Below are 18,655 nucleotides of genomic sequence, written 5' to 3'. Positions count from 1 at the left end.
GTAACACATGTAATTAGTTTACCCAATTTCAGGTTGTCTGCATATGGACCGTAGAACACCTCAGATGAAAAGTTTAGGTCTGAAAAATACAGTCTAAACAAGAAAGGGGCTAGGTCAGAGCTCTGTGGGACACCATGACTGTAACCAAGGATTTCACCTGTCCAGTTGCTGTATGATACTTGACATGTCCTATTTGTAAGCCATGCAGCTATCCATCTTATCAAGAGTACATCAATACCTAGTTGTACTAATTTATTGATCAGTGTTTTGTGTATGGTTCTGTCAAATGCTGAAGTTAAATCTATAGAAATTACATCACAGCACAAATTTGCATTCATAGCTGTTATTATATTGTTATAGAACATCATGTTACAGGTGGTAATAGATATGTTTTCAACATATGCATGCTGATATATGGTTTCAAGTCCCAGCTTATCCAGTTCTGAAAATAACTTATCTGATATTACCTTCTCCATTATTTTTCCACAACATGAAAGTAGACTTAAGGGTCTATATGACTGGTTTTGTCCTTTCCCTTAAAGACAGGCTTAATAAGTGCATGTCTCCAATCTTGAGGAATCTCCCCATATTTATATGACTGAGTGAATAATAGATATAATGGTACTGTATGTTCTTGCTGAAGTGTTCCCAGGTCATTGTTACTAATTCTGTCTCCTACCTGTGTTTTGTCTGGATCCAGTTTACACAGTTCCCTTTCAATATAACCTAATTTGATTCCAGTATCTGAAGTTAACTGGTTGTCACTCGGACAACTTATCACCCCTTTTGTGGAGCCAAACTGTTTTGCATAAGATTTTATAAATATATCTATAATCTGTTGTGTCTAAGAATAAATTTTAGAATATGTACACACTTTATCAATTTGTGTGTCTTTACTAGAATCTGTACACAGTTTATCAATTTGTGTGTCTTTACTCCTTCCACATCTTATGTATTTATAAAAAGGTATCCTATTATGCTCAATATCTTTATATACATTTTCTTCAATTTTTTTCTTGATCTTGTCTCACACTATGCTTATTTATTTTTATTTAATATTTGTTTACCAGGATAGTCCGAATGGACAACTAGTGTCCATTTTCAGCAGAGTCCTGGGGAAAAAAGCTCCACAAAGTTGCAGAGTAATAAGTAATAAATGATAAAAATACATGATAAAAAATAGAAGGTTACATAGTTACGGTCGTAGCACAATGTAGGATAATTAGTTGTAGAAGTGTTAACAGTTAAAAACAATACATGGTATTAGTACAGAAATGTGATCACAGTTCATTTGTCAGTATATGAGCATTTGGTTTCATAGTAAGTACAATATTTACAATATACACAATTAACATAGGTAGAGCACAGTGTCATAAAAACAGTATATGTCAGGGCACCAGGGAAGAGGGATAGGATTCAGGGTTGATCACTGCAGTTACATATATGGTTGTCATAAAGATGTGATTAAAGGAGGTTTTTGAATGTGGATGTGTGGTTTTGAAACCTGAGTTCAGGGGGCAAGGGTATACCATGTTTTTGCAACCTCATGAGGGAATAGGGATTCCCCAGAGCTGTTCTTACATGGAATAACTTCTATCAGGGCTTTGTTACTGGATCTCAGTTCCCTGTTGGAATTGTAGAAGTTTAGAAGGCCGATTAGGGCAGTGGTCTTATCAGGATGGTATAGTACTTGATGTGCTAGGTTGATCTGGTGGTAACATAGTAAGTTCGGAAGTTCTTGCCAGTGTAGTTTATGTAGGGATTGGCAGTGGTGAGAACGTGACTTGGCATTGGTGGTGAACCTAGCTATTTTGTTGTAGTATGTGGAAAGTTTGTTCAGGTCAGTTTTATTTTGATTTGTTAGCATTGGGGATGCACAGAGTAATGTTGATAAGAGATGAGTTCTGGCTATGGTGGTTTTGGACTCCGAGGTTAGGAATCTTTTGCAAAGATAGAGGCATCCTAGCTTTTTGTGGACTATGGAGACAGTTAGAGATATATGTTTATTATATTTAGTTGCTGGTCATTTGTAAGACCTATTGTTCTTATGGAAATATACCCCTATGAAGTTGTATGCCTAGATCCTGATGTTGAACTTTTTTTTTTTTTTGCACTCAAACACTTTCTTTTTCAAAACTTTCCAATTTCCATCTGCAGTTTTTCCACTGAACACCTCACTCCAGTTAGTTTTACACAGTGACTGTTTTGCGTCCATATAATCTGTAATTAACCTTCTGTGCACTGGCTTAGATTTCAATTTGGTAGAATTATCTAGCAACAAATTAACCTTTATAACCCCATGATCACTGCACATCATTGGTGGTAAAACTTGTATATATACAAGTTATATATATATATATATATATATATATATATATATATATATATATACATATAGAATATATATACAGTGTTGTGTCTCTTTTTTATTTTTTGAAAGTTACAAAATCATTTTTGCATACATATATATATATATATATATATATATATATATATATATATATATATATACACACACACACACACATATATACAGTGGATATAAAAAGTTTACACACCCCTGTTAAAATGCCAGGTTTTTGTGATAAAAAAATGAGACTGCAATAAATCATTTCAAAACATTTCCTACCTTTAATGTGACCTATAACCTGTACAATTAATTTGAAAAAACAAGCAAATCTGTTAGGGGAAAAAATATAAAAAATAAAAAATGTACAATAAGCTGGTGGCATGAGTGTGCACACCCTTAAACTAATACTTTGTTGAAGCACAAAATCATTAGACTTTTATGATTCTATGTCAACTGAGTAATGTGTCAGGCAATACAGTGAAACCAAAGTCACATATAAATGTGAAGACTTCTTCTTGCCCAAACTTAAGACCAGATTATTTTAAAAGCAGTAAATCTAGTTATTAAAAAAAAAAAACTTGTGAATTGCCCGTTGTCTGATTGCTGGAACTCCCTGTGCTGTCAGACTAAATCAGCTCCTTCCACTTCTTGTTATGATTGCATTGTTCAGTTATTTGTTTCAGATCACAGATCACAGTTAACTATGTATGATGCCACAATGTCACAATCTAATTTTCCACATTTAGATGTACACATTTTTCCCAGAGGATTAAGCAATCAATTTTCTTATCAGCTTGGTTTTGCATCCTGTTTTGTACATTTGTCCATGCAAGTGAAAAGTAAACTACTCCTAAATGGAACATGAGTCATTCTTTATATTTCTGCATTTTATTTTCAATATAAATACTATGAATCACTTGTTTGTAACTATTTCTTAACACTCCTGGAATCTATTATTTGTAGAATTCACAGTCTAAGCCATTTAGAATTTACTAAATCTTAACTACTTTACTAAAGCTGTCTGAAATGAATATTTTTATCTGTTTTAAAAGACTGACTCACAATATCATATGAAGGCATTTATTTTGCTAACAGTTCTTTACAGTTGATAAAAAAAAATCATGAATGACCAATCGTTTAATAAGTACATAGCATCAGAAATATATTCTTTATTAAAACAATTGGAAATTGAAATGAACTGGAAATGTTGTACAGTAATTCACATTTCCTATGTTATCTCTGTTTCACTTGTAAAACATTTTAGTTATTTGACATTTATACTTTAAAACAGCACCCTACCAGACCAGTTTATTATTAAAGCTGGAAACATGTTAAAGATGCATTACTACAGAGGTACATGTTATGTCCCATAAAATATTTTTAAACATAAGACTCAACATCACTTTGCAACAATGATAGAAAGTCATGTAACATCATTCATCCACTCATAATTAAATGGTAAGGAATATGAGGCATTTACAACTGTTCTTCTAAGATGTCACCTTATTCTCCCACCAGCCATTCTTCAAATTGTGTTGGAAGGAGTCCACTTTTCCTACCCATATCTTCTCTTCAGCAAAAGGGTTACTGCGTTCTCCTTAAACTGTATGAGAAAATGTGCCTATGTAATCAATTCTTAAAGTTTGTATTTGTCAAACTTTAGGACAAACTCAGCAGTGCAAAATCTAATCAACATATTTTCTAGGGCATACAGCCTGACTTTGTTGCACAGAGGGATGGAGACTTTACTGTGATCCAGTCTAATGGGGGATCAATACTAGCCCTGGCAAAGGATAACCCAGGCAGGGAAGGAAAGGGTTAAAAGGGAATGCCTGCTCACCTCTCTCAGGGAAAGAGAGGGTTGCATGTGCCTGGGGAGTACATAGGAAAATGTGATTTCTCCAATGGTGAGCAAGGAAGCTACTTCCTGTGCTTCAGGAAATGACCGGGACTACTTGATGACAACGTCCCTTGTGGAAGTGTGGAACAACCAGCATGGTCAGCCTACTGCACTTCCCACTTCCACTCTGCAAGCTGAGCATCCAAAGAGAACATTAGCGCATAAAGTAAAAAAAAAAAATCAAACTATCCCTGCTGGCTAGCTGAATGATGGCTCCCTCCCAGCTGACCCTCACGACAGTTATAGGGAACAAATGGATTTAGTGATTGGGATGAAGCTAATGACTGACAAATAGTGAGATCAAAGAGAGCAAAAAATATATATATTTTGCAAGGCATTCCTATATTTTTAAAACATTTTCAATAAAAGAATCAAAGCAATAAGTTTAGTACTGTTTTGTATAGTTACAGTATATTTTCTTCGTTTGTGCTTTTTTTCAGCTAGCTTAAACCTTCCTGTCCCTGATGCTATATTGATTTATTTGTTCTCTTGTCCTTTCCAGCATAGCAAACAATACTACCAAGTCACACATGGGGTGAAAGTGGTCTCTTCCTTTCAAGAAGAAAAGAAATCCTTTTTGTGACAACAATTATTGCTGATGCACTGTGGGGAAAGTCTCAAGCACCATATGGCCATTATCTGCAACTGGTAAGAACTCTTTTTTATGCCACTACACCTAAGGCTGTACTTGTATATTGAACATGCAATGCATACAAATGCTAGCCTCGCTGATACCTTTATACCCTCAGTGATATCTTAAAAATGATGTCTTTTTACAAGTTCTTTCAACTGTTGCCACATGGGACTAACTCTCTGTCCTTTACCAGTGGCATCTCTTGCAGTGGGAATCCCTGTGTCTTCTATAGAGAAAGATCTGGTCAGAGGCTACTTACTTCTCTCTCTCTCTCTCTCTCTCTCTCTCTCTATTTCTCTCCCTGTTGGTTCTTCAGGTGTATGGTATTGTGTTTAAGAATTTCATTAAGTAATCAGCAAACATGTGATAAAGCAATGAAGTCAATAAATTGTAAATAGTACTAAATAAGTTAGACATCAATATAGCTGTAGAGAATAAAGAAAGAAGGAGGAATGACACATCAGAGAACAGCAAAACCTGAGAAACAGACAGTTAAACATTCCAAGTCACAGCTGTAAACTAACTTTGGGAGGTGTAATAAGGTACAAGCTACAAGTTAATGTTAAGTGTTATATGTTAACAGGAAATATTAAAACATTGATAATGGAGCCCATGGAATGCTTTGCTACAATTTTAACAAGCTAATTAGGTAAAATTTGATGCAGAGAGCCAAACCAGTGTTTTCTCCTGCATCATTTCACATTTGTTTTTTGAAAAAAAAAACACTGCCTGAATTTGTGACTTAAAGAATTGAAGAAATAATGATAAACGTTTTATGCAGGATTTAACTACCATTGCAGCATAATCATAAGGAAATAATATAACAATATTCAATGGTCTTTCTAAACATTTCTTAAAAAATAAAACATCACCGTATTTTCTATGTAGAACATAGGAAACGATCATCTGTCTTGACTTCATAGGTTTAACTGTTCATGTCATTGCTAGGCTTGACTAAACAATTGTATGCAGAGTTTGTTTGGCCTGTGCAATTGTTACCTTTCAGAGCTGTATACTGCCATGTTGGGTGTTGTTTGCATAGTTTTGTATTTCTGTTGATTACTAGAGGTTTTTTTTGGGGGGGAGGGGTAAGGGAATTTATTTTTTTAATTTATTTATTAATAACATATCTTTGGCTGCCTCTTGTATAAAGGCTTCTCTCGTTTATTGATTTGCTTCCTTCTCTGTATCATTGGTTACAGATACATCTGGAGCTTTAAGTATTTCTTGTTCAGAGCCCTCGACTATTTCTGGATCCTTAAAACATTTCTGGTTATCTGTGAGAGACACATCTGGCTCATTCATTACACTTTGGTCAGATACTTGTATTGCTTCAGTATCTTCTGGGATTTTCTGGCCAGAATGTTGATCTTCTGAAACTTCTACAGGCATGCCTTGATCAGGCTCTAGAATCTTTTCTGCAGTTTTATGAATTTCCTCAAGAGATACTGGAGATACATTTTGATCAGTGCCCTGATCAGAGGCTTCACTAACTTCTTCATGTGTGATGTCTCTTGTTTCAGTGTCATGACTTCCCTCTATTTCTTTGGGTTCTTCTTCCAGTGACTGGTCTTTTTCAAATTCTGGGGGAATTTCCTGCTTAAAGGCTTGGACGTTTTCTTGATCCTGGTATGTGACCTCATGAATAGCTTCTACCATCTCTGGAAACTCATCAACTCCTGGAGCAGAGCATTGTGGTACTTCTGAATCTTTAGGTTTCTCTTCTCCATTGTCACAGACAATGTCTCCATCCTTTGAGTCTTCTTCAGGAACTGCTGAAGTAATTTCAGGCTCTTTGGGTGTTTCTTGTACAGAAATGGAACTCTCATCTCTAAGAGGTCTTTGGTCTTCTGGACTTACCTCACCAATTTGAGAAACTTCTTGTTGTTCTTGTGTTGTTTCTGATTTTAATTCTGTGATTTCTTTATGATTTGTCTCACTTGCTGTTTGTACTAGATGTTGAGGCTTCTCTAACTGTACAGGGATAACTATTTCTACAGGGGCTTGGATGTCAGATTTCGGTAAAGGAGCTTCAACACTTAAGATTCCATCTGCAGATACAATAGACGTGATTGCCCCTTCATCAACTTCTGAAGGAAGTCTGTATATACAACAGAAAAAAATGCATTAAACATGCAACATAAAATATTTTGAAGTTGCTTGCCAGTATTTAGCACAGGAAATTAGCAGTTTCTGTATATTTCACAAATTGTGTATCAAATTGTATGCTTTTCTAAAATTACATAAATGACATTACAAAACCACAATAACCTTACATGAAAAGTCATACCCCTCAAGTCTTGCTGCAAAAAGGCCTACCTAGCTAAAATAATTCAAATGATTACATGAGAAGTGGTGAAAATCAACTGTATATGTGTAATTTTAATCTATTATATTCAGAGCCAGTCTTAGGGCTCTGTAGGGTCCTGCTCCATTAGGGGAGGCCTGCACTAGGCGATGCTAGGGTCCTTATGCCTTATATGGCGCAGAGATTTTCCAGAAAAAAACACTGCAACAAATTGCAAGATATTTCCCATTGATAGTCTTGCTCCCGTAGTCGTTAAAAGTCTTGTTAGTGGAGCAGACATTTCCGGTCATGCACTGCACTAGTATCTAGATAGGTATAATTAGTAACTACAGCTTCACACCTCTTAATTGGCTCATCGTGTTAGCTGCTCACACTTGAGTAGTAGTTATTTACTGTTGTTGACTGCTCAACAGGGTTTTCAACTGAAAACTAGTCAAAGTAACCATCTGGTTTTCTGTACTGCTCCAGTTCCTATCTCAAAAAGTAATACGACCAGGCTTAATATGAAGACGGATATTGAGGTACATTTTTTTTTGTTTATCTTGCTGACATGGAGTTTATGACTTATTCCTAATGAATACAATTACAAGATAGTACTGTGAAATAGTAAGTATAAGAAATGATAAGTAACTTCTGATCACTCAGACGTGTACTAGAATGTTACTAGTTCAACAGTATGACAGGGAAATGTTTGGTACTGTTATGAATAGGAGCAAAAGTGTATACTGAGAGGTGGAAGGCAGAGGCAGAGAGAAAAAATGATTTGCTTGGCTAACAGTGGAAAACAGTGACAGAAATAGTTTGATTTTTGCATGTGTTTCAGCGGAATTGCAGTTTCAGAGTCACATCTGAGAGACAGTTAGAAACTTAAATTTAGAAAATGGTTGGACTGGACTGTGAAAGAGTTTTAGGTGGAAGTATGTTAAAGAAAGCAAAAGAAACACTTTGGGTTTTGCATATCTTCCCTACATCCATATTGGTTTCTTCAAGGCACTCTGATTTTCTCCCTCCTGCCAACACATGATACTTAGTAACAACTCTAAATTATCATTGTATGTAATCTTTTCTGTACCCCTGTGACCTGTGATATGACTAGAAAAGATCTACCCAAAGTAGCTCACCTACCCAGTTTCACAAATAATTAAATAAATAGAAATAAACTTTCAGAAACAGTTATAAGGGGTATAGTGTATGAACAATGCCATTAATACGGAGAGGCCTGAGATTATTATACATTTTCTTGAACATGCTTGGGAAGTACAACAGTTTTATGTGGTTTTATGAAAACACATTGAATGTAACATGGTAAAGAATATTAACTGGGTAACGAACTCCAACCATTCAGGGCAAGTACTTCATAGGTTCATAGATTCATAGGTGTTTCCTGGGCTAATAACCACAATGGCCTTTTAAGCCTAGCCATGCATCCCAAATCTTTTACAAGTTATGATACCCTTGACAAGTGTAAGCAGGGGCTTGGGAGATGAAACATTTACAAGCTGGGGTCTGGGAGATGAACCATTTACAGGTTACCTGTGTTCATTAGAGACATAGGTGCCAAACTGGGGCTGCATTTCCTGTTCCCCATCCAATTGTTCAGGTTGCACTTGAATTGAGTTAGGAAGGAACTCTGCTTCACATGGATGGGGGCCTGTTTCAGAGATGGGGTAATCCCTAGGATACATATCTATCTCTCCAGCAGATCCTATTTATATCATAGGCAAGGTTTAAGTTTTTAGAATGGATAATTCTGGTGCTGTTTGTTTTTTCAGATATGCAGGAGGTCCATCAGAGTGGGGTCTGACAATGCCCTGTATGGCAGGCATAGATCTCCCCTCAAAAGCCTGTAGGAGACAGAATACAGGGATATAGCCTTGAGGAGGTCTCCACAGGACATTTTACTTAAGCCCTGTATTCTTTTAGTGAGGAACCTCTGTGGATGTTCCAATTGTTGTACATGCCTGGTTAGGTACATACCAAAGGAGGCATTGTACTCAATGATAGGTCTGATGAATACAAATGCAGTGAAATAATAACTTCCTTGGACCTAGATGCCATACATTTGTTTACAAGTTGTGCAACATAGAATGATTTTGTCACTACTGTTGACACATGATGGTCAAAGGCAAGATTACTATCTATCTGTGTCCGTAAGTCACTGACTACTGGGTCATCTCTAAGGGGTATGTTGTCAAAATGATTGTTACCAGGGATGGATGACTTCCTGAAGGATACTATTATGCATTTCTTGGTATTTTGTTTTAATCCATGGCTCTGACACCAGTTGTTTGTCTGTGTCAGTCCCTCCTGGAGAACATTTGTGTCAGTTTGGGATTCAATGACAGATCCTAATTTTCAATCATCTGCAAATGTAGTCAGCCAGAGATCATTGACATTGGCCTTGACGTCAGAGAACGCCAAAAAGAAGTGATCCAGGGACTCCACTTGTGACTGGCCTCTTTGTAGAGGTGGACTCCACAATTCTAACTTTCTGGGTCCTGTCTGTAAGCCAGTTGGTTATCCACCGTGTGACATACAAGTTTGTACCTAACCTCTTGAGTTTGTCAACAATGTTCGAGTGGGGTATTGTGTCAAATGCTTTGGCCAGATCAAGGTAGGCTGTGTGAACCATTTTGCCCTCATGCATTGCTTTGGTGATCTTCTCAAAGAAGTCCACCAGGTTGAGTAGGCATGATTCGCCCTTGACAAAACCAAACTGGGTTGGGTCCAGTGTCTGGAGGTTTACTATATCACTATTGATCATTTCCATGATAATTCTTTCCATGGCTTTATATATAAGACTAGTGGGACTTATGGGTCTATAGTTTCCAGGGTTTGTAGATGGCCCACTTTTGTGCAGAGGGATAACTGTTGCTGTTGTTCATTTATGAGGCACAAAGCCAGTTTGGTTGCTATAGTTAAATAGCAAATCCAAAGGCCCCAATACATCATATTTTATGCTATTTAAAAGGCATCCTGGGATATTGTCTGGGTCCATTGATACAGTGTTCTTGGCCTTAGAGAGAACATTAAGGACTTGTTCCCTACTGATAGCAGGGGGAATTATATTTGATGGTATTTCCTGAGGGAAGGTTGAGGGGGAGAGAAGGGTAAAGTTGGAGCTGAATTTATCAGCCAGTATGTTTGCTATATCTTCTGGCTCAGTATATGTGGCTCCATTTACAATGAGCTCTGCACACAATTGTGTATTGTTTTTGAGGTTGCAGACTTAGCTAAAGAATGCTTTGTGTTTGTCCTTGGCCAGGAAGTTCAAATTTGCCTCAAATGTGGATTTGGTAGACTTTGTCTGTCCTCTGAGTTGTTTGTTTAGTTTGATGAGAGTGCTTTTATCCTGCTGACTGCTGCATCTCCTAATATCTGCCATGATTTTCTTCCTTCTGTTATACAAGCTATTGATTTTGTGATTCCACCAGGGTGGCTTGTTTTTTTTTGAGTTAGTTCTGTACTTCTTCCTGGTCGGTACAGCTGCCTCTATGCAGCTATTAACAAACTTGTACAGGGTTTCTGTGAACAGTTCTGCATAGGCAGCAGTGTTCTCAGGGTTTATGGGAGCTTGAAATTTTGCCAGATTATCAGTTAATAGCAGAAGATTAGCCTTAGAGTAGTTCCTGAGTATTCTAGGTTTAGCTGGGGATCCAGGTTTTATTTTTACTTCAAAGGAGATCATTTTGTGGTCTGACCTTACCAGGGAAGACATTACAATTACAGTAGGGGGTACTAGAATGTTTGGAAGCCCTTGAAAAAAGAACTGGGTAAAATAAAATGAAACTGTATAATGGTGGTTAGGAAATGCTCATGTTCTTTTTGGCCCCCATTCTTCCCAAAACCATTATACAGAGACCCACTTATTCATCTGTCTAGTACTTTGTGGCAGTAGAGGACACCGGGCATAGGAGTTGAGTGCTAGGAACTGTGACAAGTCACAAGATTTTACCAGGTTTCATGTTTCAAAATATGCCTATATCTTAGTAGCATGGTCTGGCTGGTGTTGTGTGCAGCACCTCCCAAAAGATGGTTTAGTGTGTAGGGTATTTAATTTACAAAGGTAGTTTTTGATGGTAATGGCTAAACACATGCATTCAAATTAAATAAGCAGGATTTTTTATACATAGTCAAGATTGCTTGTAATATTATAATTAATAAGTAATCATCTTATGAATATGTATATATGGTTCCCTATCAGAAGCCTGAAACACTATAAGCTTGAAAATCAAAATCCTGAAACCAAAAGCCTGAAAACTCAAAATCCTGAAAACCCAAAATCCTGAAACTCAAAATCCTGAAAACACAAATAATGCTAATATGCCAATACAAAGACACTAATATCTACCGACTGACCTTAACCCTAACCCTAACCCTAAGGTCCGTCACTATCACACACTCACCTAACCCGCGCCCTAACCCTAACTCACTTAAACCGCCCCTAACCCTAATATTTGTCACTATTGCATACATGCCTAACCTGCGCCCTAACCCTAACTCACTTAAACCACCCCTAACCCTAACATAAAACCAACCGCACATTATTTAGAGATCTAGTTATAATAATGTTGAATGATTTAATAATTAGGGAATATTAAATGGGTAATTTATACTACTATTATATAAATAGGTATATAGTATACTATTTGTTAGATTATTTAATGTCTATGATTAATAGAAGATTATTAAATGTTCATGTAATAATCAGGAGAATCGTTTTAAATGGCATAATATATAACTAAATTAATCTTATTATTTTGACCTATATATAATATTTTAATTTTGGCTATTTTTTTGATGAAATTTTAGTGATAGTTTAGTAGTTTGACTATGCAATAGGCAGACTAGGAACTTTGGTATCCATGGTAGATTGTGTTTTATTAGTATTGTATACAGTTATAATTTTAGACTTGACTTTGATTTTATTTTTGAACTTTAGTAGTTTAGTTTGTAGAAAGAAAGAATTAAAAAAAAATCTGGAATGTCAAGCTGTTTCTTCCAGCCTGCACATACTAATTTCTCCCTCCTGCCCAAGAAACCAACAGCCAGAGCCAAACTTGCAAACGGGTGGACTTACTCTCCCCAGGAGAAAAGCTGGGTCTCTACATTTAAATTTGCATGTAAGCTCCTGTGGGATTTTGCAAATTGTAAATGTCCAACTTTAAGTAGAAAATCAGTAGCTTTCTGGCTAAAATCTAAAAGAGCCGCTCGACAGCATGCACACTCGCAGGGATAGCCCCATCTTCTGAACTACTGCATTTCCATAAGGTGGCAGCAAAGCTCCATAAACCCCGACCCTATTTCCTGATCCTAAGCCAACTCAAGGCATCCTGCTGCCCACTAGCCTTACAGTGTCCCCAGCCACATCTAGCATTCCCTCCTTTAAAGATTCAAAGCAGAAGCATTATAATTTCACTGGTTTCTATCCACTTTCTGCTTTCAAATTACTAAAATCATGGACAAACAGCTGCCTCCATTAACTAGCAGTGTCCTACACTCACCTGCACTCACTGATAATTTTTTGTCACTCACCTTTGCTGCAGGGGTCTCTACCCACTCCGTTCACCCTTTGGGTTCACTCCGATCCCATCCGCCCCTACTATCTATACTTTTATACAACCCCTAACTCCTCCCCATCCAACTCCACTTCAATCAAACTCCACAAACCAAACTCCACCCATCCATCAACCTAACCTCCACCCATCCTAAAATGCTCTTCAACTCTCCTCACTCTATAACCCTACTTGCCCTCCTAATCTCTCTCTCCAGTCTGACCTATCTCACACTTTTTCCCAGCCCTTGCCATAACTCTCACACACACTCCACTAAGCCATACCAACAATATCATGTCCCATCTTACTCATCCATTTCCCATGAACGCTTTGTCTCTAGCCCTACCTATCTATTCAGACTTAAATATCTCCCATCCCAATGCCCCCTGCACACCACTTTTAAATTTCATTTCGGAAAATCACCTTTCTCACACTGCCCTAACTTCTCTTACCCAACACACTACCTCACCCTTCTTCTACAACATATCTCTCTCTCACATGTTGGCATCCACCCCAACCCTGGACCCTTCTCAAGCACTAATTTCACCAAACCCTCCACTCAGCCCACACAATCTAAGTCCATTTGCCTTACCACACTAAATGCACAGAGCCTGAAAAACAAAATCTCTAACCTCCATGCCTGGCTCTCACATAACCATCTGACATAGCTACTATCTCTGAAACCTGGCTTAAATCCTATATAAAAGATTGTGAAATCCTACCACCAGGTTTCCAAATCATTTGCAATGACAGACCCCACAAAAAAGGAGGTGGGGTAGCTATAATCTTCCCCTCTTACCTCACCATGACTCCCTACTTCAATAAAATACCTATCTTTGCCAATGCTGAAATTATAATAGGCTTATTAAAAATTAACACCCATAAGTCCATATGTATTGTTGCTCTATATATTCCACCTGGTGATAACATCAAAACACTTAAAAACATCTTATCCTGGTTTTCCTCCAACATAAAAAACAAAACCTATATACTCGGTGATACCAACATCAACTGGACCTCTATTAATTCTAAAACCTCTTCCCACACTATCAACTTTTATAACTTCTCCCAATTAATACACTTTTCAACTAGACCAAATAAAGATGGTACCTCTGGATCTATCATTGACTGAATCCTTACTACTCACCCAAACCTTATATCCAATGCTGGAACATTACCTGATCCTCTCAGTGATCAGCTGCCAGCTTTTGCTGACCGTCTCCCTTCCTCCCTTCAAAAAAAAACACCATTACATCCAAACCTGCAACCACTCCTCTTTCAACTCTCAAACCTTCTCAGAATGCCTTAAACTTACTAACTAGTCCCCTCTAAAAACCCTTCTGCTAGATGATGCCATATCCTATTTTAAGCACTCATTCCTAACCCTCCTCAACCAGCAAACCCCCCCCCCCCTGGACCAAATGCATCAAAACCAATCCTCGCCCATGGTTATCAAAAGAAACTAAACTAGCCATGCAATAAAGAGTCAAAAAATGGAAACAATATCAAAAGCACAAAAATCCTAACACCCCCCCCCCAGACTTCAAACAACTACAAATCTCTACAAAAAAGCTAATAACAAAAGACCACAAAGCTCACTACTTTAATCTCCAGTCCTTTCACTCAACAAATCCAAATAAATACTGGGACTCCATCTTATCCATGCTGCACCCCGGCAAGAAAGAAAACCCTTGCCCAAACCCCAACCTCTCTGACCTTGAAACTGCTAGCCAGTTCAACTCATTCATCATAGAATGCATAGCTAAACTATTGACCTCCTTCACACCCCTCTCCTGCCCTCACTACCACTCCAATCTACTACCCTCCTCCACATCCTTCTGCCTTACTCTCATTCCCACAAGCACTATAAAAAGGCTACTCCTAAAGTGCAAACCCTGTTGCAATGCATCCAACAACCTTCCACCCACTTTTCTCAAACAATCTGCAGACAGCATAGCATATCCCATCTCTATTCTTATAAATAGATCCATACAAGAATCATATGTTCCTTCTATCTGACGACATGCTTACATCATCCCCCTACACAAAGGTGGCAAAAATACTGATACCACCAACTTCAGGCCTATTTCCATCCTTTCCCCTCTTTCTAAAATACTAGGAAAATCTATTCAGGCACAACTCATGCCTCACCTAACCCAAAACAATCTCCTCTCCACTACCAAACACAGCTTCTGCCCTGGCCACAGCACCATGACTGCCCTTCTTTCCTTTCTCGAAACTATAAACCTCAAACGCGACCAAGGCAAATTCATTTCCACACTGTTCCTAGATCTCTCAAAGGTCTTTGACACCATCTGCCACACCCTGCTTCTATCCCAACTCTCCACCCTGCAACTCTCTCCCAGCACCATAGCCTGGTTTTCCAGCTACTTATCCAACCACCAACAAGCGGTCCAGTGGAATACTTCAATCTCCCCCTTCCTTCCTACACCCACAGGTGTCCCACAAGGTTCAGTTCTAGGCTATCTACTCTTTAACCTATTTATAAACAACTTTCACCACTTTCTCTCAGAATCATCTGTCATTCAATATGCAATATTCAATATACTATCATCTGCTCAACCTTCTCTCCCTCCAAGTTACAAACCGAAACCCAAATAACTTTCTACAAAACAGAAACTTGGATGCATTCCAACCATTTAGCTCTAAACACAAATAAAACCAAGCTAATGATTTTCCCCCACCAAACACTCCACCATTGATAAAACGTCTATCTCCATACAGACTCAAAACAACACCCCCCCCCCTTGAAATCATTCCCAACACCAAGCTTCTCGGCATCATCATAGATGAAGAACTTAAAGTTGATACACACATCCACTCCACAATCAAGAAAACCCACCAAAAGATAGGTCTCCATTATAGGCACAACTGCTTCCTCAGCCCCTCTAACCACCAAATACTAGTATCCCCGTTTATACTTCCCTCCCTTATGTATAGTGTTCCTTTGTTCACCAATCTCCCTCTTGTCTTAAGATCCAAACTCAAATCCTGCTACCACAAGATTGCCAAATTTGCAACCAACTGAAAAAACTTGTCCCACCACTGCCACTCCTTCTGCACCCTAAACTGGCTTGAACTACCCAACTACCTCAGTTACCTACAACTCACCACTACGCACAAGCTCATCTATAAATCTACTAACTGTCCATCCCTCGCTGCCTCCTTAAAACCCTATGTACCCAACCACCCACTGCGATCCACAAACCAAAATCTCCTTCAGCTCTACAAACCAGCATGGCCTGCGGCCAACTTCTACTCTCATACTCCTTAGTCAAAAAGTGGAACTCTCTCCCACCTCCCCTGCACAACCTACCTAACCATACTTATTCAAAATTGCAGCTACTCTCTCATCTATCTTCCAAATGGGAATGCCCCTGTCATGCTCCAACATAACCCCCCCCCCGTCTTTCTACCTTGCACTGATATCTTCTCCAATTTCCACTGATAAGGTTTCTTTTCTACCAAAAATATATCCCTTCCCCACCAGAACCTAATATTCTCTCTCTAATATCTATTATACTATTCTTTCCTTTATATACATTCTGTTACTTATCCATATATAAGGTTCTCCTAACCTACAAATGTCTAGTAGCTATATAGTTTAAGACTGTTTAACCTACAAGGAGCTCATAAGAAAATGTCTCACTATTATGGAATGTTTATTCTCTGTATTTAACCTTGTCCCTCTTTAAAATGTGTCTGCAAATTGCAATTTTTTTATGCATCTAATCTAAAATGTTAATATCCTGTAAGAACTTATGTCCACAAATATCATGCATCTAATCTAAAATTGTTTAATGTTCTGTATTGAATTATAACTTTGTAAAATCTGGTATGTAACTTATATTATTGTGGATCTTTTCTTTTCTCCTCTGACCTCCACTGAAAAGGGTCTCATTCAGGCCCATTGGACTTTCTCGGTTATCAAACCTAAATAAAATTAAAAAAAAATAAAGATAGTGCTAGAGGAATATATTAGAGTCTTGTATATATAACTAAATGAACATGGTGGATAAATGTGTCATATCTTTTAAAAGAAATCTTTTTAAATTCACAGTATGATCAGTTTTAATCTATTATCTATTAATGTAAATGGACTAAATAATGGCAACAAAAGGAAATAATTAATAAGATGTCTAAAATTAAATAGAAGAGACATTATATACTTGCAAGAGACTCATTTGATAAAAATATATAATATTTAAATACCAGGTTATGAAATGTTATCATCTGCTTCTTTTAACAAAAAGAGGAGAGGAACTGCTATACTTTTGAGAAAATCCACTGTAATGCCTAAAGTCATGGAATCCTTTAATGATCCTAAAGGAATGTATACATTTGTAATAATTAAATATAATGGCAAACTCTATACATTAGCTAATTTTCACTGGAACCCTGGAATAGGTGCAAGAGTATGTAAAGATTACTTAAACCTACTACAAAGTCATTGGAAGGGTAGTTTAATTTTAGCAGGGGATTTTTAGCTGCATATCTAGTATGGAAGATACAAGCAAACAGATAAAAGCTAAAACACTGGCATCAGCTAAAGCACTAAATAGATGGATTAGTAATAATAATTATTTGATGAAGCAGAAGATAAGGAATTGTTCTTCAGTAAATATTCTTATGTGCATGGGACACAAACTAGAATTGATAGGATGTATGCTTCTATAGATTTACTTAATAAAGTGAATTATTTTAAAACTATTCCTTGTCCTCTATCTGATCATAATGTACTAAGTATTAATATAGCAATGGATATAAAGACATTTCAGGTTATGTATAGAATCCTAGTATATATATGATGAAATTAAGAGTTTAAGAGTTACCTTAAAGAATAAACTGAGGATTTTTATCACTGAATGATAATAGTTAGTAAATAAGTCCTACTATGGGACTCTTTAGAAATGCACATTAAAGATTTTTGATTATACACATTTTTTTTAAGTTCATGGCATTACAATATATACCCTCTAATTTTAGAGGAGTTGGTATAATAACCAAAACTGAATATATAGAATACCATTGGATTAATGACTTAAGGGCAGATAAAAGTCCTGGATTAAATGTTGTGAATAATGCTTAATCTGTTTAAAAGATGAGACATTTTAGGTAGTCAACTTTAATTACATAATTGATTGATTAATTGTTTCACAATTATTAAATGAAGAGTTTTTGCACTGATGTTTCTTACAACTAGAAAAGCATTTTTGAAAACCTGCTGGCTTGTTGTATTTAATAAAAGTGTTCCGTGTGGTTCTTTGTGTTTTTTTTATTCATAGTTAATAACTCTTTGTATTGTTGTATGTTAATCTATTGACTATAAATCCTATGTTATCTTAATTAATTTATTTATCTACTATATCTCTTATGATTATATATATTACATTCAATAGCTTCAATAATTGATAAAAACACTTTTAAAGAAAATGGAAAAAATATTTAACTTAATTCTTAAGATATCCTAAAAAGCAGACAATTGATTATGGAAAGCATATAAGATTCTGGGAGTATGGTGGTATTAGCTTCCCAGATGTAGACTCTTATTCTATTGCTGCAAGTTTTAAATCTGTTATAGTCTGGATAGACTCAACCTATACTAGCCAATGGAAAACCATACAGGAACAGATTATACTAATTCTTATAAGTTTATTAAAGATGATAAATTAGAAATATGTTATAATTCTTACATCTGGTTAACAACATTTATCTTAGAAGAAAATTCATTTCAATCTTTAGACTCTGCATATATGAAATCAATTCCTAAAACAGTTAAGAAATCTGTTTTTAAAACTCCATTAACATCAAAATGGATTTTTTTGTATTTTCCTATTGCACATACTTCTAGATTTAAAGAAACTCAGAACAATGTTAAAATGAATTT

General features: G+C 36.7%; 1 protein-coding gene across 1 annotated transcript in view; it reads right to left on the bottom strand.

The window, feature by feature from the left end:
* Positions 1 to 5,634: 5,634 nt before the first annotated feature.
* Positions 5,635 to 18,655, bottom strand: part of LOC122799334 (heat shock protein 67B1-like) — a 38,221-nt gene continuing 25,200 nt past the window's right edge. The window contains exon 3 of the mRNA XM_044068319.1: positions 5,635 to 6,985. Coding sequence (XP_043924254.1) covers positions 6,049 to 6,985 — 937 coding nt within the window. The 3' untranslated portion in view covers positions 5,635 to 6,048. The remainder of the gene's footprint in view (positions 6,986 to 18,655) is intronic.

Source organism: Protopterus annectens, chromosome 4.part0 (assembly GCF_019279795.1).
Source record: "Protopterus annectens isolate FY-2018-M chromosome 4.part0, PAN1.0, whole genome shotgun sequence".
Lineage (NCBI taxonomy): Eukaryota > Metazoa > Chordata > Ceratodontiformes > Protopteridae > Protopterus > Protopterus annectens.
The sequence above is the reverse complement of the archived record's forward strand: the minus strand, read 5'-3'. Positions and strand labels throughout refer to the sequence as shown.